The sequence below is a fragment of the Alligator sinensis genome, unplaced genomic scaffold (genome assembly GCF_000455745.1).
Source record: "Alligator sinensis unplaced genomic scaffold, ASM45574v1 scaffold630_1, whole genome shotgun sequence".
NCBI classification, from domain to species: domain Eukaryota; kingdom Metazoa; phylum Chordata; order Crocodylia; family Alligatoridae; genus Alligator; species Alligator sinensis.
The window spans coordinates 18,259-41,844 of record NW_005842522.1 but is presented as its reverse complement, the minus strand read 5'-3'; the positions used below and the strand labels follow the sequence as shown (position 1 = coordinate 41,844).

General features: G+C 45.8%; 1 protein-coding gene across 4 annotated transcripts in view; it reads left to right on the top strand.

The window, feature by feature from the left end:
• The window catches only part of TEX264 (testis expressed 264), an 84,454-nt gene that overhangs the window by 43,431 nt on the left and 17,437 nt on the right, over positions 1-23,586 (top strand). Inside the window, exon 5 of one of the 4 annotated variants that reach the window (XM_025213332.1) lies at positions 11,256-11,312. The exons of the other annotated variants lie outside the window; for them this stretch is intronic. Within the exon in view, the coding sequence (XP_025069117.1) occupies positions 11,256-11,297 (42 nt within the window). The 3' untranslated portion in view covers positions 11,298-11,312. Of the gene's footprint in view, positions 1-11,255; positions 11,313-23,586 lie in introns of those variants that run through there. 4 annotated transcript variants of the gene reach the window in all.

Genomic DNA, 23,586 nt, shown 5'->3' with positions numbered 1-23,586 from the left:
CTTTCCCTAATAGATGCATTTTTCGCTGACTTTTATTGACAACTGGTTTTCAAAGAGTTTTAATCAGCAAGCCTGCACATTCACTGATGGCTGGCAATCCTCACCTGTGCATCAGTTTTGCATTCATAGCAACTTTCATTTATTTATGTTTATGAAATAAAAGCTCCCTTAGAAATTTTAGAGTTTGTTCTGAGCACTACTTGCTCACTAGCTGACAAGCACTGGCATGGAAAGCAGAAAGCACCCTCATGGGATTTGCATCAAGAACAAAACCAGATCCAGACTTTTTAGCTGGCCCCTTACCTCTGCTAGGGATCAAGCCAAACCCTCAAAATAGAAACATGCTCACATTTTGGGGGCATCTGGATCCAGAATCTTTGGCCTAGGCCTATGCCTAATAGAAACATGTTCTTCTGTGTTCCAGTTCTTCCTAGCTTTGCCTAAGCATATATGAACCAACTATTTCCCTATCATTGTGGTGTTAGATGTTGTCAGCACTGCCACCTCCTCTGGTTCTACATACCTCCTGTGATAAGGCAGCATTGCTGGTCCTAGTATTGTGCTCTCTAGTGCTGTGTAAAGGTTTAAAGTTTTGATTTGGGAAATTCCTTGGGTTAACAATTACCTGTGAATGCAGGGGCTGACTCAGCAGCCCAGGAAGCCATGTTCTTGTGTTTCTAAATCATTCTTGTTCCAAGGAGTTTCTCTGGGCTTGCTTCTCATCATCTCAGTTATGTTGGAGAAATGCCATTGAAATCAATGGAGTTAAACCAGCCTCAAACTGATGGGAAATATTTAAAAATCCTGGGCATCTCAAGTCCTCCAAAACTCTGTGCCAGTCAGGGCAGGTAAGGACATTTCCTAGACAGAAAGGTACTGTGAGGAACCCATTCCTGCAAAGAAATCTGCTCTGACATTATATGTAATAGAGCATATAGAGACTGGGGCACTCTGCTGCCATTCACAGCAAGCCTCCAAACTTTCTCCTTGCTTCTTCTCTTCTGGAAACGTTTGGTAGCCCCAAGCCATTAGTCACCAGCTGTCAATTTTTCCATGGTCTTTGCAGACAGGCAGGTGACCTGTGACTTGCCATTGAGTGCTCTTTGCATCTGGGGCTGGAAGCTGTGCTGACAGGACTGGCAGCAAATGACTTGTGCCGGCTGGTGTGTGTGACTGGCTGGGTGGCATGCCAGCTGCCCATGTCTCAAATGTGATAAGCACAAATGAGCCTTGTACCTGCTGCCATGCCATCTTGGGCTATGAGTATCTCACGTCTCACCTGTCAAACTGTGCTGCGGACTTGGTTAGGAGACTTCAGGACCTGCCCAACTCTGTCCTGATGTTAGGGAAGGCTCTAAAGATCAGTTGTTTAGATGAGACATAAAACTATGGTACTGATTCTTCTCATAACATGGAGAAGGCTGGTCCCTATTCCTTGACTTGCTGCTATGTCAGTAATGGTATGGTATTGCTTAGTAAGGGCTTGCCTTTCTTGTTCTGAAGTTGTGTAGAGTAGCTATGCACTGTTAAGTGATTCCCGTGCTTCACTCAGGAAGTGGCTGCATTTCAATGATGGGTAAAATAATGTCCATGTGCATACTGGGAAATATGTCTAGACCTCAAGGAAAAGGATTTGCATAGGATGTGGTGTCCCACCAGTCACTTTCATTTCATAGGATTAGGGCTGGCCCTGTGCAATCATATGGGGCAAAAATCCAGTCAGGCCTTTTAGATGCTGTTCAACATCTCTCTGTGTCCAGAGGCTGGAGGGAACATATTTAACTAGTGTGAAAGGACTTGCTGACTTGGAACTGCAGCCTGTTCCTTTTCATTGAACTCCTTGACAGGCTTTGCAGAAACATGGGGTCAAAGCAATAGGAAGTTGAAGGGGTCTCACGTGTGTATGTGTATATGCAAATGAAGACAGTCCATGATTTTCTTCTCTCTAGACTTAAGAGATGACAGAGCTGTCTCTGCCCATGCTGCAGTTCAGAATTCAGCATGCCTCATTGCTGTTGTGGTCTGGGCAATGGGTTTTTTGCCAAGGTGGCCTGGGATTTTCTTGGAATTGAGTGTGAGATGGATCCCAATTCAGCTTTTCTGCTCAGTTCTGCTCATCCTCCCCCACAGTGCATAGGACACCAGAATGGCTGGAGGTTGGTGACTCTGGCCTGGATATAAGGGCTAGATTGCTACTCTTTATTCTTGTTACGATAATTTGGAGTTAGTGGTAGTGCCAGAGGGTGAAAGCCAGAGACTGATGCCTTCTCTTTATACACAGGGAAGGCAGATCTCAGGGGGCAGCAGGACCATGTATGTGTCCCAGACGTTGACATTGGAGGGAGTACGGGCTGGGGATGAGAGGAGAGTTCAAGATCCATTGTCCATTCCATCCTCAGCCTCCCTGCTGAGATTGCCAGGAGGTTGCAATAATGGACTTTGGGCAGTGGAGCAGCATCTGCCACAGTGAGCTCATTTAGTCTCTTATTTTTGTCCAGCTGTGCCATTGGCTTTGGCTAGCAGCTCTGCAGCCATCTGCACGAGGCAGAGCCTTTCACATCAACTACCTCCACTTAGGAGCTTTTTCAAAGGCAGCTTCTGACAGAATTGCTGGTCAGCCCCACTCAAAGGCTGGACTCCCAACAGGTGTTGACAATTATCAGTGACCTTGTAGAAGAAACCCTTCATCACAGTGGCTATTAACCACACTTCCCATTCCCTTGCCTTCTAATCAGGCACCCCATTCCCGGAAAGCAAGCAGCAAGGAATGTTGCTTTAACAACAGCTGCTTTTTGAACCTCTGCCATTATTCAGCCTTACAAAATTGTCATGAAAATGTAGCCACTCAGGCACAAAATCCACTCACCCATCCTTTCCTGTGAAGCTTAATGATCTTGGAGAAAGCCAATGATATTTTACTTGGCCGTCAAAAATAAATAAATAAAATGGCTTGCCCTGGGCAAGGGGGAGAGGAAAATGCTACAGCGCCTGTCTGTCAGATCTCTTTATCTACTCTATCCCTATGCAGGCATGCCGCTGGGGATATTTATAGAGTACATGTGATGATGAGGTCTGGTCTAAAGGTTTCCTTGATATGTGCTTGGGAGGAAGCATCCCTCAGGAGTGGTGAGGCCATCGCAGACTTGTGGTGATAAAACTTCACCTCACTATTATATCATTCAAGTCACGTATATCATTGCAATCCCACTTCCCCCCTTTGGTTTTTTTAGACAGTTTTATTGGGATGGTTCTATTAGTTTCCTTCCTATTGCAAAATCAGCAGTGCAGTGCTCAGAGGGATAGCAAAATTAAAAGTAACAACTGTGAACCAAACTTCTCAGAATCACCTTCTTTTACCTAAAAGGACTGGATGGCCCAGTTTCCAGTGCTATAAAGCTCCCATTTTGAGTCCTGCAGAGTTAGGAGATAATAAGACTTCAAAGAAGTGACATTTTTAGGTCTAGAAGGTCTGTCTCTGTACCATGGATGACTTTCACGTTCCAGTTTGTAGATGAGCATAATACTTGGGGGAAATCCCCTGTTTTTGGAAGGGGTAAGAAACTTTTCTCTTGAAGGCTGAATTAAAAATATCTAGCTATTTGACTGTTTGGAGTATTAGAATAAAACCTGGTGCATGAGCTTTACCAGGATGATGACTTTACTATAGGAGTATAATAAATGAGGGTTCTTATGTATCCCCTGGTTAGCACTTCTTTGTGTCTCTGGAGCTTATAGTATGGATAGGAGGTTGAATTGATAAGCTTTGGCCTAACTTAGATGCTCAGTGATGCTCAGTTGTTAGGGACATAGTGAATTCATGGCAGAAGTGGGGTGTGCTGTGGCTCCTTTAATCTTGCAGGTTCCACTCCCAACCTGCCCTTGTTGACTGATGGAGGGGCCCCGCTTGCTCCTGATCAGTGGGGAGGTGAAAACTGTGGTTTTAAATATGGCACCATTTTTGCCTCCTGACACTGATTGGCTGAGGGTCCCAGACGGCCCTGCTGTTTGCTGCTGACTGGTGGGGAGGCAAAAACGATGCCATGTTTAAAACCACGGTTTTAGCTTTGGCGAGGGGAACATGTAAGATTAAAGAAGCCACCATGCACTCTACTTCTGCTGTGAATTTGGTGGGTCCCTATCAATTGTCTAAATGATCCTTTTATGTGATATAGTGCCAGGCTGCATATCTAAGTATGAGATTTGGCCCCAGATGTCCTGTGAAGGCACTCCAATTTGACAGCTAGATCCAGTGTCACTCGTAAAGATACTGAATTTTTGGTTGTAGCTGTGTTGGTCTAAGGATGTTGGCAGGCAAGGTTATTTGGTTAGATGTGATATCTTTTATTAGACCAACTGAGTAATTGGAAAAAAGTTCTTAGCGAGCTTTTGGGCGCAGTCACCCTTCATCAGGCTTAGGGAGTCAGACCAGCAGAGACTCCCTATGCCTGACGAATGGTGACTGCACCTGAAAGCTTGCTAAGAACTTCTTTCCAACTACTCAGCTGGTCTAATAAAAGATATCACATCTAACCAAAGAACCTTGCCTGCCATTAGTAAAGATAAGCATTTATAAGGTAACAATCACCTACCAGCTGAGCACCTTTTATTAAAGGAAAGGCTGCCTTGATTAGTGCTGGCCAATACATGGTATTATAATATCCTATTTTCAGTGGCTTTTTACTTTGCCAAACAATAACTATTCATCCTCCAGGCCAAGCCTTCTCCTCTTAGGCTCTTCATCCCAGTTCTGTCACCATCCCCATCCCCATCCTGCTTTTGTCATCTCTGCAATTGAAACAGCAGTTCCATCTTTCATGCTGTCTGAACCCAGCATGGGCATGACTCTGGGTGTGAAGGAGAAACTTCTTGATTGCAGTTCTGGTGCCCAGTCCTGGTCTTGTCGCAAGCTGGAGATGCAGTTGCAGGGAAAGTTCTGCTTAGTCCCAGACTTTGTGGAGGAATAACTGAAGCTCTGAGCTCCTTTCAGAAGGAGACTGAGACAGAGCATGTGAGAGTAGTTCAGCCTCTAGATAACAAAGGAGCGAGGTCAGCACCAGAGAAGAAGCAAGCTTTTGGCAGGAAAGTATTCTTGACTAGCTGCTGTTGTTAAATCCAGGAGCATGCTGAAGTCCAAAAAGACACAGAGATTGCAGCTACTTTGGAGTTTGGTGGGCAGGGAGACTCCACTCAAACATTGCCAGTGACCCTGCAAGCAGGCATCGTCTACATATCTAGCTCGGTGGCTAGATTTTGTCCAAACCTCTATTTATACAAAGCTAAGATAAGCAATGGAATAGCTCTGGTGGGGACCGTTGAGAAGGAACTGCAGGGTAACTGTATTATTCCTCTATTCAAGATACACTTTTTAAAAAATCTCACAAGGGGGGAAGTTTACCGTGTGGATAAACAGGCTGCAAAAAATCTGATTATACAAAAGGACAAAGTCCAGTGCCTTTGAACTCATTTTAATTTGCAGGTTCTGTGGGGCAGAGACCTGAATGTCCTCTCTACTATTTAAGTGCCTTGCACAATGGAACTTCAGTCCAGATTTCAGCCCTTGAGTTCAGCTGTGTCTTGTGTTAAACAGTAATATGTCTTGGATCACTTCTTGGGTCAGTAGGGGTTAGCAAGGCAACGGTGTTGGAATGAGTCAAAGAAACATCACTTAACAGCAGCCCTCTAGCCATTTACCAGAGAGCAGTGATTGGCTGTAACTCGGGGACTGATGGGATGGGCTGGGCTATAAAAATGTGTGAGTCCAGTGGGGGCTCTTTTCTACATTACGCTGCCCCAGTAGCAGTCTATTATTTAAGTTCTAAACATCACTGCATCCCCGTAATATTCTGGAGGATTATTGCTCCCTGTAGGTGCTACACCAAGGAAAATCCAGCTCCAGGCTGCAACAGATTCAGGATCTAAAACAAAGAGATGGGTAGTTTCTTATTGTTTGATTTTTTTTTACTGGGCTGATTTCAAAAGCCAAGGCCTCCGTTTGAGTGGAAGCCCTGAAAAATGCGAGCAGCTGATAGATAGAAGCATTGACAGCTTCTTAACTCTGGCAGCTGCATCAGGAATAACAGTAGGATAGGGCTGCACCCCGCCCCCCCATCCCTCAGGTATGAATGAAGAAAAAGCAGCCTCAGGCTATTGCATTTATGCAGTTGATGAATGTTTCCAGCCTGTGTCCCCTGATAGCACAATAATATCTGGGCTTCCCATACTACTTGGCGCTGCTGTGTCAAAAAGACAGAGCCGACAAGCGACTAACGAGCAGAGATCTGCAGCTAGCTCCTCTCCCTTTGTCTCAGATGTGCGCACACTTGGCTACTCTTTCCATTGCCTGTTTGGAACATGGTGAGTGGAACCTTGTCATGTTGGTATCTTGGAATCAAATGGCAATGAAACAAGGGAATAGTAATGAGAGAAAATGGCAGGCTGGAGGCGTGTGGTTTGTGCCAATACATTCTATCAGTCTGCTTCTGCTACGCTCAACCTTGTCCTTTAATCCTGCAGGAAGATAGGGGAGCCTGGAGGCCTGAACCAAATTGAAACCTGTTTCTAGTGTGTGCAGTTCTACTGAGTATGTTGGAATTGGACTTTGTTGGAAGAGAACAAAATGCCTCTGCCATTTAGTTCTCTTCCATTGTAGTCTCCTGCCCTGCACTGGGCTGGAGTGATCAGACCAGTCTATAAGGAAAGAGATGCACCAGCAATGTGGCAGAGAGCAAAGGACATGCTTGTGAAGACAATTGCCATAGGAAGTATTTTCATCCTTCTGCTAACATAAGGCACTTCCTACCTATTGATTTAGTTCTTCTAGGTAAGTCGATCTTCTAAGAGCACAAGAAGTCTGGGGCGAATGCTCAAGTCTGTTTCTGTGCCTGCAGCTGCTTCTCAACACCATGTGCCTGCAGCTGCTGTCCTGCAGCTCTGTACTTCCTTCCACTTGATGTGTTTCTTTCTTGCTTTCTCTCCCATTCTGGATTGCTGTCTTGGCCATTTCCCTGTCTTTTAAAGGGGAGAGGAAGAAGTTCAGAAGTGACTTTCTCCATGCTGTCCTTAAACCTGGGCATAGTTCTTCTTAGAGCTTCAGCCCTCCCATGTCTCCCTGTAATCTGCACCCCATGAAATCTGTACTGACCAAAGAAAGGTTGTGCTTAGAATAAAGAATTGCTCTGTCAGCGCTGTGGACTTGACAGTGATATCTAAAAACACTCAGCATGGAAATAGCTATGTTCAGAACTGTGCTTACAATCATACATACTGTCTTTGTTTTACCAGTGATTTCTCTAATCATTGTGGGCTGCTGTAAATGAGAGGAGAATGCTAGGCTGTTGGAAAAATCCTTTTGCTGTTCAGGCCAGGAGATGCTTTGAGCAGGATCTAAGCTTCAGGAAAGACTCAAGTCTAGTCCATTCACTCTGGTGTGCACATCTCATTGATCACTGTGATACTGCATTCAGCTTTCTTAGCTGCAGCCTCACTTGGAGATGAACATCCTACAGAAATTGGAAGTGGAGAAAAAAAACTGAACTGGATTTCCATGCCAACCTGGAATGTAGTCTGGCTATAGCTCTAGGCTCCAAGAAAAGCTTGAATAAGTTTCCTGTGGCTACAAGGAAAAGGCAGTGTGTTCCAGAAACCACACAAGAATGGACTCTAGGGTACAGTGTGGAGAGAGACAGAAGAACTTGAACCAGATTTCTAGGAGCCTTTGGAATGGGCCTTTGTTTTCAAAGCTAAAGGTGAGGAATTGGAGTAGGATTTTTTAAGCCTCCTGCAATGGACTTTCAACGCAGAATATAGATGTAGGAAAGACCTGACCTAGATTTCTATGGCTGCTTGAGAGCAAAACCAGAAAGGGGTGATATTCATCCTGAATCCACTCTTAAAGGCCAGTCCTTTTTGCCTTGCATGGGAAAGCAAGACATCCCTGGCAGGCAGTGGAAAGCCTGAGGTCTCCCAGCACACAGCCAGCCAAGAAAAAATCGAAACCAGCCCTTGCTGACATTGTAAAGGAGAAATGGAAACACTAATGAGGCTCGAGGTGTGTTTAAATCTTCCAAGCCACTGAAGTTTGACTGCCTTTAGCTCTCTCTGTTTGGTGTGTATGAATGTGTGTTTCTTCTTCCCAAAGCTTGGTGAGGCCTTTGCTGATCTAAAGCAGGGGATGCTGATGAGCTTCAAATTAAATTACACCAGACGGTGCGGCTTTACATTTCAAAGAGTTTGAGGGAGGGTTGGAATGGCTCGGAGGTTCTGGGGTTTTGGAGTAATTGAGGTGATTTTTTTGACAGATTGTACTATTACTGTCAGATGCTAAATCCACAGCTGGTTTTGTTCTGCTTGTTTATCTCCCGTTAATATGAGGAATTCATAATGACCACTTAGAGAAGTTTTGGCAGATGACAATTTTTAGCACAGTATAATAAAAAAACAAAGCCTCCCTTGCCACATTACATGAGCCACAGGACTGAGTGGAGCTTGTCTCTTGCCATGTGACAAGAGACATAGACATTGGTAACTGATTAGCCAGTTCTCCTTTCCATCATACATTTATTACTTCCCAGTCTTGACTGTTAGTGAAACCAGCCTGTGGCCTTGGGCTTTTGTCAGTTTGATTGCTCATACTTCACTCCTTCTTCCCATCCTTTCTCCAGTCTTTCTATTGAGAAGAAAATACTCCATTGTATTTGGGAGGAAGTGGGGAAAAGGAGATTTCAGTTTCCCCTCTCCTGTTGTCCTCGTGCTGCCTTTAAATGCATCCCACTGCAAACATGTTATCTGGACCTGACCAAAACTTGCATAGAAGGTCTCCAAGGGAAAGTATCAAGAAGGGTTCAATGCCCTACTATGGTACCTGTCTTTCAGGTGAGGCTTAGCGAAGGAGTGGGCCATCTGTGGCCAGTGGACCAAGTCTGGCCCATGGAGACTTTGGATTCAGCCCGCAGAGCTCTGGCTTTGGCAGCAGAGGGATCTTCCCATGCTGTACTGCAGTCAGACACCCAGGGCATCAGCAGAAGGGAATTTCTCTTCACTGCTCGGCAGCCAAGCAATACCAGCTCCAGCAGAGTGGGGCTCTTTCTGCACCATGCTGTAGATGGACAGCAGGGACAAGCAGCAGAGGTGACCTGTTTCTAATGCCTGCCCTCCTCAGACCCAAACTGGCTCATTCTTGTCCAACCTGCTGGAAAATGTTGCCAACGCCTGGCTTAGATCAAAGGTCTGTTGTCCCTTTGCAGCTGTGGATGGTCATATCCACTGTATTCAGGGTAGCAGGGAATTAGCTCTGGCATCCTGGATCCAGAGTCCATTTGATTAATTCCATTCTGCCTTACTGGATTCCTCACTTGTATATGCTTCACTTCCTTTCCTATACTGGTATGTTGCATTGCTAGATGTTCATAACAGTTGCCTCATTCCACCTATGGATGCTGACAGCATTTCTGTGTTTATGGATGGTCACTTCTCTCAACTCCCTCCCTCCCCACTGCCCATATATACAGTAGGATTTATTGTGCATAAAGGTGATAGAAGCTCTATGACATACTGAGACCTGGATATTTATCATCTACCACAGCCAGCTGCCGTTCTGTTAGTTCCACACGAGTTCACAGTTGGTGGGAACATCTGGCCAGCATTAAAATAAGCCTGAGTTTGATTTGATGAAAGAATATTTTGATGTTTGTTTGTGACACAGTAAAAGCAATTCAGGAAACTGGGCAGTTAATACGTTATCTAGATGATCCACGTGTAAGCTATGCATGAGGCTGCATTGCAAACAACATGAAAATGGCCCCTGTTACAGAGTCAAACTTTTTCCCATTTCTCCTCTCCCCTCCTCTCTCCATCTCTCTCTCACACTGACCCCTCCATCCAAGTCTTTTATTTCTTTTGTTCCTTTCTTGCCTTACCTCACCTCAGCCCATGGTTTATTTTACTGCTGTCTACTACCTGACTAGCAGTTAAGAGTCCCCTCTGCTTGACCTACACTTTCTCCTATCCCACATTGATTGTCTTTTGCTCATGTATCTAAAGTCTCCTGGTGTGTTTCACATAGAATTGATATCAAACAACCTCTTTCTTTTGTATGTATCTGGATCTGAATCCATAAGGCTTACATATTGGAAGCTAAGCATAGGTATGTTTCTGGATCCTTGGGCTTAGAGCTGTGGGAAGCCAATCAAAGGCTGGGTTAAGCATTGCTCTGTCAGTGAGAGATCTCTGGTGCCAGCAGATCAGTGTGTATTGGGGATCTTGGGGGCTAGGAATGATATTGAGATGATGCTAGCTATTGGGAGGGGTAGTTGAGATTGGGAGGGGCATCTGCTGGACATTTGGAGGTGAGAGTTCTTCTGTGGAGAGTTTGTGGGAATGGTTGTGATTGAGAAGTTTGGGTCTTTTATGGAGATGGTATTGCGTACGTGGATTCGAGCTGAATTTTCTGCGTAGGTAGTATGGCAGTGGGGTAGGGTAGAGAGAGGTAGTCATTAAGTGATGTTTGGAATTGATAGGATAGCCAGGAACTTGGAAAGAGCAGAGTGTGATTGGAGTCCTTGGGGAAGAAGATGGTGCTGGGGCTTAGGATGAAGCTGACTCCTTTACTGGGAGGCAAGGAGTGAGCACATGTAGAACATCTTATATTTGTTCAGCATCTGTCAGAGCATTTGTAGATGTCAGGACAGTGACGCAGGTTATGGAATGGGAGCAGCTAGACTGGCTTTTCCTTGTCTTATTCCCAGCAATTTGATTTTTGGATTGATCCACATGGCCAAAACCATGGTTCTGAACTTGTTAAGGGAAAGCAGTGTGGCTGCAAAGGTTGTGGAAAACAGCTTCTAACCTTCGCTCTCCTACTGCCCGTGTTTAGTGTTTTTAAAAAAGATTTCCCTTCCAAGAAGCTTTTGTGCCTCTGCTTCTCTCCTACCTGACAGCGCCGGCTGGTAATTGGCTCACCCTCCACTCTGGCACTACAGCAGAGAGCTCTCAGCTAGCACATTCTGGCTGGGCTGTGGTAATGAGCCCCCCTGGGGATATTGCACCAGCCCCCTCCCAGCTGTGCTGAATTGGTCTGGGAGGGAAGGGCCTGATTAAAGGGGAGAGGTGGGACCGCATGCCTGGCTTCCCTTTCCCACTGCTTCAGACCCTCGTCCCATCCCCCCTACCCCATCTTTTCAGACAAGTTTCCAGCTGGACTTGAAATCCCACATTGTAAAAATAAACTAATGTATTTTAAATGCCCAACACTTTCTCAGGACACCAGTCACCAAGGAGTCCAGTACAGCGGACCAGAATGAATAAGGAATGAAGTTCCTATTAGTCCCGGCAGCTGGAACTCCATTCAGCCCCTGTTGTGCCCTGCAGGAGGAGGAGAGCCTCTGCTGGATTTCCCAGCATCCCTTACCGAGGCACACCTGTCATCCTCCTTGTCATCTCATGTGAAAGATGAAGTAACAGGAAGAGTCTCTTTTCAGCTCCCATTTGCTTCTAACAGGTACCAAAAAAGACGCCAGGCTTTGTCCATGCTGAGAAGGATGTCTTGTCCTTGAGTGAGGGAAAGGAAAAGAAAGCTAGAACGTTCCTTTCTGCTCCATTTTCATCTGGCTCCAGGTACCTCAATGAGTTTTGTACCTAGGTACCAGAGGGCAGCCCAGGATCATCTTCTTTTGGCCTCTTCCTAATGCAGAGAGACACACATGGCTATGTAGAAAGGATGCTGGGACAGACATGCTGTGCCTTTTCTTTCTGTGAGTCCTGATCAGATCAGCTCCATTTACACATTAAAGGATGAATTCTTCTAATGGTCATTGCTGCCAACTCAATCCAGGACTTGTTTTACAAACAGTGGCCTTGCTGCTCTTATTTCATACTGGAAGATTTCACAGAGGCTCTGCAGAGACCAGAAACAGGGCACAGAAATGCAGCTTGTGGCTGTTCTCACCATGAAAAAAATGACCCTCGGGGAGAGGTAACTTGAACATTTTTCACAGCAGTATACCCAGCCATTGGATATTAAACTTTTAATATGATGCTGTTTGTTCAGCTCCCTTGGTCTTCACTTAATTTTGATTCCAACTGGGGTTTTCTGTCACTCAGACTTGTAAGTTCTGGGCCAGCTCCTACCTGGATAGCAGCCTACTTCTCTTTGCCAACTGCCTCCCCTTTGTTGCTGTTTGCAGTTGAGTTTTCATAGTGCTAATCATTAACACAGTTAGCACATTGTAGCTGGGAAACTGTAGACTCTAGGGACTTCATTAGTTGCTCTTTCAATGAGTTCTCTTCAAGTGGGAGCTCCTCATGATCTCTGGCCTCTTTGCAAGATCATCAATGTTTTACTGGAAAAGGTATCAATTCTCAAGCCTCGGACTTCAGATGTGGCTTTTCTGGAAGCCCGCAGGGAAAAATGGCTTTATCGTTTACTTACAAGGATTCATAACAGTGAAAAAAGGTTGGTATTCCTTCAGAAACTCAAATTATCATCAAAAACGCAAATCTAGCACCATTTCTATCAGAAATAATCAGTGAAAGAAGAAAGACGAAACTACCCCACTCCCATCAGGTCTTCCTCCATTGGGAATACACTTTTCTTTTAAATAAAACAAATTGACAGGTTCGTATATCTGCATCGGTAGGGATCTGATGTTTCCCTCGTGGCTAAATCACAGCCCTGGATATCAGGAGAGCTAGATTGCCTATCTGGCTGTGCTGTAGACTCCCTGTGTGTCCTAAGCCAAGTCACACAAGTTAATCGGACTTTAACAAAATTGGGTCCTTATTTTCTTTGTGTCTCAATTTTCCTGCCTGTAAAGTAGGAACATTACAAGGATTAATTCATTTTGTTTGAAAAATGTAGGGAGAGCCTTGGATTAAAGGGGAGCTATGGAAGGGCAGAGTGAGGTTATAAGGAAATACCAGTACTATTAATAAAGCCCTTGTTTTTTTATGCTGTTGAATGACTTTTCCTCCACGCTGTGTCATTTTATCATCTAGGCAATGTGTTCTAGTAGCAATAGAGCAGTGATTCTCAACCTTTTTAGATGCAATATCAAGGGCCCTAATAGGTAGTCCAGCTGCGCAGTTGGTCAGACCTGCTTGAGGCTCTAAGGGTATCTATACATGTGCTCTGGGAGCCGCTCGATTTAAAGTGCCCACAGTGTCACATGTATTCAGCATCCCATGGTTCAAAATGGCAGATTCACAAGATAAACCCAGAAATGTCAAATGGAAATCTATAATGTTAAAACCATTCTGATTTGTTGTGGTCTTTCTGAATTCTTTGCAACAGAATTGCTCTGTTATTCTTCTCTGGTCAAAAAATGAGTGACGATGAAGAGCTGGTATCTTTCAAGGGGGGCCTTGGGTGCAAGGACTAAGCTTTAGGCAGTCTGGCCTACTGGGTAGGCTACCAGGGAAGGGCTAGAGACAGAGACTGTGGGGGGGAGGGTGGGGGGCGAGCATAGCCACACAGGAAGGGGCAGGAGCTAGAGGTTACCAAATCCAAGGAGGAATTCCAGAGGCAGAATCCAAGTCACAGGCCGAGTCAGGGTTCTGGAGTCAGGGACTAAGGTACTAAAGTTGAGCAGAGCTCCCAAAAGCCAGAGTTCAGAAGGAGAGCTGAGCAAGGTCAGAATCCAGAAAACCAGCACACAAGATCCAGAGAGATTTACCACATCCAACTTTCCAATAAAAATGTTGGCTGGCCTGTGTACTTAAATAGGGTGGCTGCTGTCCCCAGTGGCCAATCAGGAGGCCCTAATAGTGGCCAGCTGGTTCATTAGCCAGGGTGGGGCTGCCAGTTTGTGCCCCTATACACATGACGGAGCTCTGCTCTGGTGCATGCTAATTAGTATGCATCAGAGCAGACTGCTGAGAATCTGCTGGAGCATGCTAATTAGCATGCTCCAGCAGCCACTGCATCACGTATATTCAGCATCCCCACATTTCAAAATGGCTCGTTCAACAAGCTTTAGTGTTAGACTCAAGGGCCCCCTTGGAAGATACCAACTCTTCATCTTCACTCATTTTTTGACCAGAGAAGAATAATAGAGCAATTCTTCTGTTGCAAAGAATTCAGAAAGATCACAACAAATCAGAATGGTTTTAACATTATAGATATCCATTTGACATTTCTGGGTTTATGTTGTGAATCATGTTTGTACACCTAACAATGCTAACATTGCGTGACACTCTGTGGCACCCTTGAAAGGATTTCAAGGCACCCCAGGGTGCTGTGTACTCTGGTTAAAAATCCCTGCCATAGAAGTTATAGAAGAAGAGCTAAAGGCTCACACTTTCCAGAAAGTAAAACCTACAGATTGACACAATGGTTGTTAACTAGTTTCTGTGAAAAGGATGAGATTCTGTAGAAGAGGAAGAACAGAGGCAGGACATGAGGCCTGAGCAACAGCTTAAATATTTCAGTCTCTTGTCGGTGGTTGAGGCAATTCAGAGCACAAACAGGAAAAATGACTTTGTTTCTCCAGGGTCTCCACTACTCAGGCTGAATTGAGTGGAGATGGCAGCATAGGAGTGTTTGTCAATAAAGTAACGAATTGGAAAGTTTGAAATGACAAGTCTCAATTGAGTGTTTCTATTTCAAAATGGCAAAGGTACATGTGTGCGGAAACCCAAAGATACACCATTAAGACCTGGGCTGAATACATTGATTGTGTGGTATTGAAATTGGAGTTGGAACATCTAGGTTAAAAGGTTCAGAAGCCATCATGATGATTGGTTTGAATCAGGTTCTGAACTAAGGATCACATTATAGGATCACTTTTACCCCTAAATTCCACTTGCTGGTTTAATAGGTAGGCTAACAACAGGTACCCCAATGCTAATCTATCAAAGGGAAGGATACTTGTGCTTCAGAAAGAGACTAGTGCTTCAGAGGTTCTTTTCACGCATTTGACACTGGCATGAGTGCTGGAGTCTTCAGTGGAGAGGGCCTCCTGGCACAAGCAGGAAGTACCTAGAGCATCATAATTTCTTTCCACATTGTGCCTTTGTGTACAGGAAACAGAAGGACCCTCCTTAGCAAGAGGCAAAGAAATTGCCACAGCTGCAGCTCTGGGCAGCCTGCATGAGGCAATGAAGCGGGCAAAGCGATTTAGCATTGCTCCATTCAGCCGTGATACCAGGCTTCATTTCTCTGACCTCTTCCCCTGCTTCCTGTATTAGTTCTGGGGAGCAAAATGCTGATAGAGAACTGTCCTTTGAGATCTGAAAGGAGAGGAATTGGTCCCTTGGAACCTGCAGTAGATGGCCATCTCCAGCTGAGGTACTGATCTCCCTTAGTCAAAAGGCTTTCTTATCTGAAGACTATAGCACCTTTGATGTGTGGCTGTTATACTACAAATCCCAAATGCCATGAAGTTGCAGGGGACAGAAACAAAAATTATTGGCCATATAATGAAAAGAGATCAAATAGATTAGACTTTTTATTCTCTGTGATATATGTAGCACAATAGACATTTATGACACTTTACAGGCAATATGACCATGCTTGACCCAAAGAGCTTACTTTGCAAGGCCTGGTGTAAACTGAAGGTTTTGCAGAAAGACCTATATCAATGAAGAGTATAAAAAGATCACACCCTCTACCCGATGTAGGTCTCAGCAAAGTTCCTCTGTTCCTTCCTCCCCCACCGCCACTTCTGGATGCAGCTCTACAGACAGAGGAGGGTTTCAGCTTGCTTGTTTTCTGTCATTTGGAAAAATGGTGTAGCAAAGCTGACAGAAAAAGCCCCTTTTGCCACCATCTGCTGCATCTCCACTATGGGGTGTCATATATATATAGTGGCAAAGCCATGGCAGCAAGAGCCTCAAAATGTAACCAAGCCCCAAGCTATACATGATATTGGGAGAGAGGTATAAGGGAAGGAAAGGATGCAGTTTACACTGGTCTCTTGGGAAAGGCAAAGAATAAGATGAGATATATCAAGAGTCTATAAAATAAGAAATGGAAGAGAGTTGGGTACCCTACCTTATGCCATCCCCTCATACAAGAACATGATGGTACTTGACAAAGCTTAAAAGTCACATACTGTATTTTCTTGCATAGAGCACACCCTGGAATAAGATACACACCTTGTTTTTCAAAAGGCAAAATGAAGTGAAAATGATTCCTCCTTGTAGTAAATACAAGTTCCTAATAGGAACTGGTCCTCCTGCTAAACAAAAATGACTATGATCTCATAGGAATAACGGAGACTTGGTGGGACTCCACCTATGACTGGGCCACAGGTATAGACAACTATACCTTGTACAGGAGAGATTGTGTAGACAAAAGGGGTGGGGGTGTAGCTCTCTATGTCAAGGAAAGCTACAAGTCCCTGTAAGCTGACATTGGCATCCAGGGTGGATGACTGTTGACTCTCTGGGTTAAAATCCATGGTGAACATGGCAAAGGGGACACAATAGTAGGAGTCTACTACAGACCTCCTAACCAGGATCAAGAGCTTGACCAGGAATTTGCCAAGGAACTGACTGAGGCTGCATGCTCCCGGTGCATGGTTGTCATGGGAGACTTCAGTTACCCAGACATCTTGTGGGAAGAGCGCTCAGCCAAATCCAAATGGTCGCAAAGCTTCCTCATGTGTGTGGACAAGCCCTATCTGACTCAAGAAGTCTCTGGACCGACAAAAGGCAATGTGCTGCTCAACCTGGTACTGGCAATGCGGGATGATCTAGTCAGCGACCTAATGATCGAAGGGAAGCTGGGAGACAGTGACTATGAGCTGATTACATTCACTATCCACCGTAAAGCTGGCAAGTCAGTCAGCAACACTGAAGTCCTTGACTTCAGGTAAGCTGACCTTGACAAGCTCAAGAGGCTTGTTGGCAAGGCCCTAAGGGACCATGACCTGAAGGGGAGGGGAGTTCAGGACGAGTGGTTGCTCTTCAAGGGAGTGATCCTGAAAACACAAGCTATGTCTATCCCGTCTTGGAGGAAAGGCAGCAAAAGGGTACAGAAGCCCCCTTGGCTCTGCAGGGAACTTGTGGACCTCCTGCATCTAAAAAGAAAGACCTATAAAGGATGGAAGACTGGAACCACTTTGTGGCAGTGTGTCTGCTGTCTGCCCCCTTCTTCTTAGTACTCATTAATGATGTTGACATTGCAGTCAGAAGCGGACTGGCCAAGTTTGCCGATGATACCAAACTCTGGGGTAAAGCATCCACACCTGAGGACAGGAGGGTGATCCAGGCTGACCTTGGCAGGACAGGAAATGGGCAGATGAGAACCTGATGGTGTTTAACACTGAAAAATGCAAGGTTCTCCACCTTGGGAGGAAAAACCTGCAGGATCCTTACAGGCTTGGCAGTGCTACGCTGGTTAGCACTATGGACGAAAGGAACTTGGGAGTCACGATTGACCACAAGATGAACATGAGCCATCAATGTGATGCTACAGCTAGCAAAGTGAGCAAAATGCTGGCTTGCATCCATAGATGCTTCTCAAGCAAATCCCGGGACGTCATTCTCCCCTTGTACTCAGCCTTGGTGAGGCCGCATCTGGAGTACTGTGTCCAGTTTTGGGCTCCACAATTCAAAAAGGATGTGGGGAAGCTTGAGAGAGTGCAGAGAAGAGCCACGGGCATGGTCAGAGGTCAGGAAAACAGACCTTACGATGACAGGCTGAGAGCTATGGAACTCTTTAGCCTGGAAAAGCGCAGGCTCAGGGGTGATCTGATGGCCACCTATAAGTTTATCAGGGGTGTTCACCAGGATCTGGGGGAATGATTGTTCACCAGAGTTCCCCAAGGGATGACAAGGTCAAACGGTTATAAACTCCTGCAAGACCATTTCAGGCTGGACATAAAGAAGAATTTCTTCGCTGTCTGAGCCCCCAAGGTCTGGAATAGCCTGCCACCGGAGGTGGTTCAAGCACCTACATTGAACGCCTTCAAGAGAAATTTGGATGCTTATCTTGCTGGGATCCTATGACCCCAGCTGACTTCCTGTCCCTCAGGCAGGGGGCTGGACTCGATGATCTTCCGAGGTCCCTTCCAGCCCTAATGTCTATGAAATCTATGAAATCTATGAAATCTATGAAAGTCTACTTGCCTGCCAAGACTCATTAGCCGGAGGTGGCGAACCCGCTGCTTGAGTCAATTACAGCTTCCCAGCTGCTCCGCTGCTTGCCGCATGGATTCTCCGTAGCTGCGGCGATACCAGTTCCCTCTTCAGGCTTGGTCCCTGGTGTTGTGCTCCTCTCGGAGGTCTGCATAGCTGGTCATGGGCCCACTGTCCCAGTGGGGATCCTACTTTTCTTTCTTCAAGCGTGGCTATGCACTGCCGCGCTGGATGCCTCTTGTCTGTCCTGGGGTGAGGAGCTACTGTTGATCACAGCTCCCGCCACCCTGAGGTTCTGCCAGCCAATTCTCCCCTCACTCGTCCCGGAGGTAAGTGTTCCCCCCACCCTGCTTCCTACATCTCACCAGGAAAGGACCATCTTCTCCTTTCTCATCCACGGTGTCCTCCAATTCTTGAGTGATCCCGCCGACAACCGTTTCCTCTCTTCTTTTTCTCCTAGTGCCCCGAGGGCAACGTCTGATGCTACGCCCTGCCTTTTATGTCTGGCGGTGGTCATTACGCTCTTACCGGCTCCTAGTGTGTGCGCCTTGGCCCCCTTATTCACCTGTGATATGGTTTCAGTCTTAGTTTCACCCTTAGTAACAGGGGTTCGGCTTAAGCCCCCTGTTACACACCTCAAAGGAGGAGTATTCTGCACTGGTCCAGACCTGTAGGGAGCAAACCAGGAAAGCCAAGGCTGCGACTGAATTCCAACTGGCTACACGTATCAAAGACAATAAAAAGTCCTTTTTTAGATATGTGTGGAGCCGGAGGAAAAGCAGGGGTAACATTGGACCCCTGCTAAACCAAATGGGACAACCGGCAACTGACGCCCAGGAAAAAGCCAACCTGCTTAATGGGTATTTTGCGTCATTTTTTTACCAGCCCCAAGGGGCGGCCCTGCTCAATATGGTACAGGACAGCCTGGGTGAGGGAGAATTGTTACCCTACATCAATGTTGACCATGTGAAGGAACACCTTGAGGGGCTGGACACCTTCAAGTCAGCTGGCCCAGACAGTTTACACCCCAGGGCACTTAAGGAGCTGGCAAGCATCATAGCTCAGCCCCTGGCACAGATCTTCGAGAACTCCTGGCGCTCAGGTGAAGTGCCCAAAGATTGGAAGAAGGCCAATGTGGTGCCTATCTTCGAGAAAGGAAGGAAAGTAGATCCAGGGAACTACAGGCCTATCAGCCTGACCTCCATCCCTGGAAAGATCTTGGAAAAAATGATCTAAGAGACCATTCTTGATAAATTGGCTTATGGCAACATCCTGAGGGATAGCCAGCATGGGTTTGTTGTAGGTTGGTCTTGCCTGACCAATCTCATCTCCTTCTATGACCAGGTGACATATCACCCGGTCAAGGGAGAAGAGATCGACGTCATATATCTTGATTTTAAAAAGCCTTCGATCTGGTGTCCCAGGATCTCCTCATGGAAAAATTGGCCAACTACGGCCTCAGCTACATCACAATCTGGTGGCTGGGGAATTGGCTCCGAGGTCGGACCCAGAGAGTGGTAATAGACAGAAGTAAATCATCGTGGCGTGCCATGACCAGTGGGGTCCCCCAAAGCTCTGTCCTTGGGACTATATTCTTTAACATCTTTATTAATGATGTAGACATTGGTATCAGAAGCAGATTGGCCAAGTTCACCGATGACACCAAACTTTGGGGCAAAGTGTCCACACCTGAGTACAGGATGGTGATCCAGGCCGACCTAGACAGGCTCAGAAAATGGGCGGATGAAAACCCAATGGCGTTCAACACAAAAAATGCAAGATACTCCACCTTGGGGAAAAAAAGCACGCTTATAGGATTGGCAGTACTACGCTTGCTAGCACTGTGGCTGAAAGGGACTTGAGGGTCGTGATTGACCACAAGATGAATATGAGCCACCAATGCAATGCTGCAGCTGGTAAAGTGAGCAAAACTCTGGCTTACATCCATAGATGATTCTCAAACAAATCCCAGGATGTCATCCTCCTGCTGTACTCGGCCTTGGTGAGGCTGCAGTACTGCATCCAATGCTGGGTCCACAATTTAAAAAGGATGTGGAGAAGCTTGAAAAAGTCCAGAGGAGGGCCATGCACATAATCAGAGGGCAGGAGAACAGGCCTTATGATGAGAGGCTGAGAGTTATAGGACTCTTCAGCCTGGAAAAGCGCAGGTTCAGCGGGATCTGGTGGCTGCCTATAAGCATATAAGGGGTGTGCATCAGGATCTGGGGGACGCCTGTTCACCAGAGCACCCCAAGGGACAACAAGGTCAAACGGTCACAAACTCCTCCAAGACCATTTCAGGCTGGACATAAGGAAGAACTTCTTTACTGTCCGAGTTCCCGAGGCCTGGAACAGACTGCCTTCAGAGGTGGCGCAAGCACCTACTCTGGACTCCTTTAAGAGACATTTGGATGTTTATCTTGCTGGGATCCTTTGACCCCAGCTGACTTCTTGCCCTGGGGCAGGGAGCTGGACTCAATGATCTTCTGAGGTCCCTTCCAGCCTTAATGTCTATGAAATCTGTGAAAGTAACTGAGTAGCAGCAGCTAGGGAACCAAGCATGTTTGTTGTTCTGCTCCCTGCAGATCATGTACAGTCTTTACTTTTGCTTTTGCCCAGTAAACAGCAGAAACTGCTGTTACTGAATTTTCTCACATACAACATGCACTACAACTTCCAGCAACTGGTCTTTGGAAAAAACGGGTGTATGTTGTGAAAAAATATGGTATTTAAGAAGTAGATCAAAGGAATTTGTTTCTTTTTTAATACACTGTTTGTTTAACTTGTGGAATGCTCTGCTGCAGGATGTAATTGAAGAGGACTGCACAATTTAAAAAGACAAACACTATCCACAGTTATAACTTCTAGGTTAACAATAAAGAGTTACTGATCTTTATTATTGAAGCTGAATGCAGTTATTTGGTGTCAGGAAGACATTCCTGCATTGGCTTACAGCATAGCACATTAATACACCATATTTGTTTTACAATCTCTTCTGATGTGTGCCAAATCGCCCACTGCTAGAGGCAGGATACTAGGTCAGGTGATCCAGTGGGGTACTCCAGTAGGACAGCTCCTGTATTATTCAGGCTCTTTGATTTCCTACTTCTTTCCAGCCTTTTTGTAATTTGTCCTTCAGTTGTACACAGCTTCTTAGGCTGTCATGGCCACTCTTTCAGTAGGTGGCCATCTTTTCAGAAATGTCTAATTTTAGATCTGGAGCAGAGCAATAACCAAATACACTCCATTTGAACAGGAATGTCCTATATTAACTAGTTTGTTGTCCAGATATTTCCCCTCTATGATGATAACTAAGGCACACAGACAAGTAAGTGAGTGTTTTCACATTGTTTGTTTGTATTGGAAGATTCTGGTTAAAGAATGCACTTAAGTTGCTGGTGCTTGTTGGAAAGAGAAAAGTAATTAAAGTTGGGCAGAAGTGAGGAGTAAAAGAAGCCCCTTGCAGTCTGTATTCATTTTTTGGGTGCTGGGACAGGGAGGGAGTGTAGATGCCTTCTACAGCAGTGTCCATGGTCTTCAAAAAGAAATTACTTAGGTTCTGTTGATTTGCAGAGCACACATGACAATTGACTAAACCAACTGAAATGAGAAAGACACAGGTAGATTTGAGCCTGTGTAACCTTTTCGCCCAACACTCGTTGCCAGCCAGTGGTTCCCAAGTTGGGTGAGAGAGAGGGGAGCTCCTGCGCTGAGGAATTCACACCTGTACATTCTGGCACTTACCAATTTCACCGTATCTGACAGCTGTCGTATTCCAGTTCCTCTGGCCCCATTCATTGTGTGCATCTGTGTGTGCCAGGGAGGGAGCAGCCGGGTGTTTTAGCGGCAGGAAGTGTGAGGAAGGCAGCCAAGGTGTAAATTGCATGGTGGGCTGCTTTCGTCAAGGTGAAAATGAAAAACTCCCATCTCTTGTGCCTGAGTTTCTCAGATTCCAGTTTTGAAATGGTCCCTCTTCCTTTCACTCTGTTCCAGAGGGCACCTCCTAAGCTGATTTTCCCCTGCCTCTCCTGCAGACTTGGCTGTTATTGATTTATGAGATGGTGCTCTCCTTGCATGTGCCCTGGCAGAACGATTACTTCTTAAATCAAAATTGGAATCCCCGACAAAGCAGTGGAGTGATGAAACTCACTCTGCTTCTAGCACAGCACCGCAGGCAGAGGTGTTGCTGGTTGTGGGAGGTGTTAATTGAGAAGTGACGCACTTTGCTACCTGGAGGGTTTTGCCTTGATTTTTAATTTTATTGTAGCTGGCATCTTCTAACCCACATGGCATTTAATTATTTGGTGATGTTTGTATTGTACACTTTGCCTGCTGACTGGCATCCAGATGAGAGAGAAATAGGTTTGGGATTTCTTGCCATCGGAATAACATCATCTTACAGGTATAGGACACTTTTCATCCCAAAGGATCTTGTTACAAAGTATGGGTGTATGGGAATTATTTTACTGAAATCAACAATTTCTTGGGGGGAAGTGTGGCAGCTGGTTAACAGCATGCAGGAACACTACACCACAATTGAGAACAGTGGTTATGTGCTTGTTACATAGGTGTGCAATCACCGTACTCATCCTGGGGAGACAGTGTAGGATCCTCCTTGGAACTTTGATCATGGTTATGGGGCCTATTCAAAAGATAGCACTTTCCACATCTACAAGGCTCAATTTGGATGTATATGCCATGTATATGTCATACTGACTCAAAAGGGGGAAGAGATACTGGTTTTCCTGGAAGGAACTGACCAAGCCTGCACCCACTTAGCTGCTTAAAGTTGGAGAAATCATAGCTTCTGTTATCACTGCTTCTAGCTGGATGCAGAATTCAGTTACAGCTTGTTTTTTGGCCTGCAAGAAGCAGCCTCATAGGCTTCATGACAAACCCTGCATGCCTATTAAGTAGACTTCATAGACATTAGGGCTGGTAGGAACCTCACGAGATCATCGGGTCCAGTCCCCTGCCCAAGGGGCAGGGAGTCAGCTGGGGTCAGAATACCCCAGCAAGATAAGCATCCAAGCATTTCTTAAAGATATCCAGAGTAGGTGCTTACATCACTTCTGGGGGAGTCTATTCCAGACTCTGGAGACTTGGGTGGTAAAGAAGTTTTTCCTTATGTCCAGTCTACAACAGTCTTCCTGCAGTTTGTGACCCATTAGATCTTGACTTCCCTTGGGGTTGCCCTGGTGAACAGATGTCCTCCAAGATCCTGATGCACACCCCTTATGTACATATAGGCTGCCACCAAGTCACCCCTGAGCCTTTGCTTCTCCAGGCTGAAGAGTCCCATCCCTCTTATCCTTTCCTCATAAGACCTGCCCTCTTGACCTCTGATCATGCGTGTGGCTCTCCTCTGCACTCTCTAAAGCTGCTCCACACTTTAGAATGGTGTGGAGCAAAGTGTGGAGCCCAGAATTGGATACAGTACTCTAGCTAGTACTTCACTAAGGCCAAGTAAAGTGGGAGGATGACTTCTTGGGTCTTGCTTGAGATGCATTG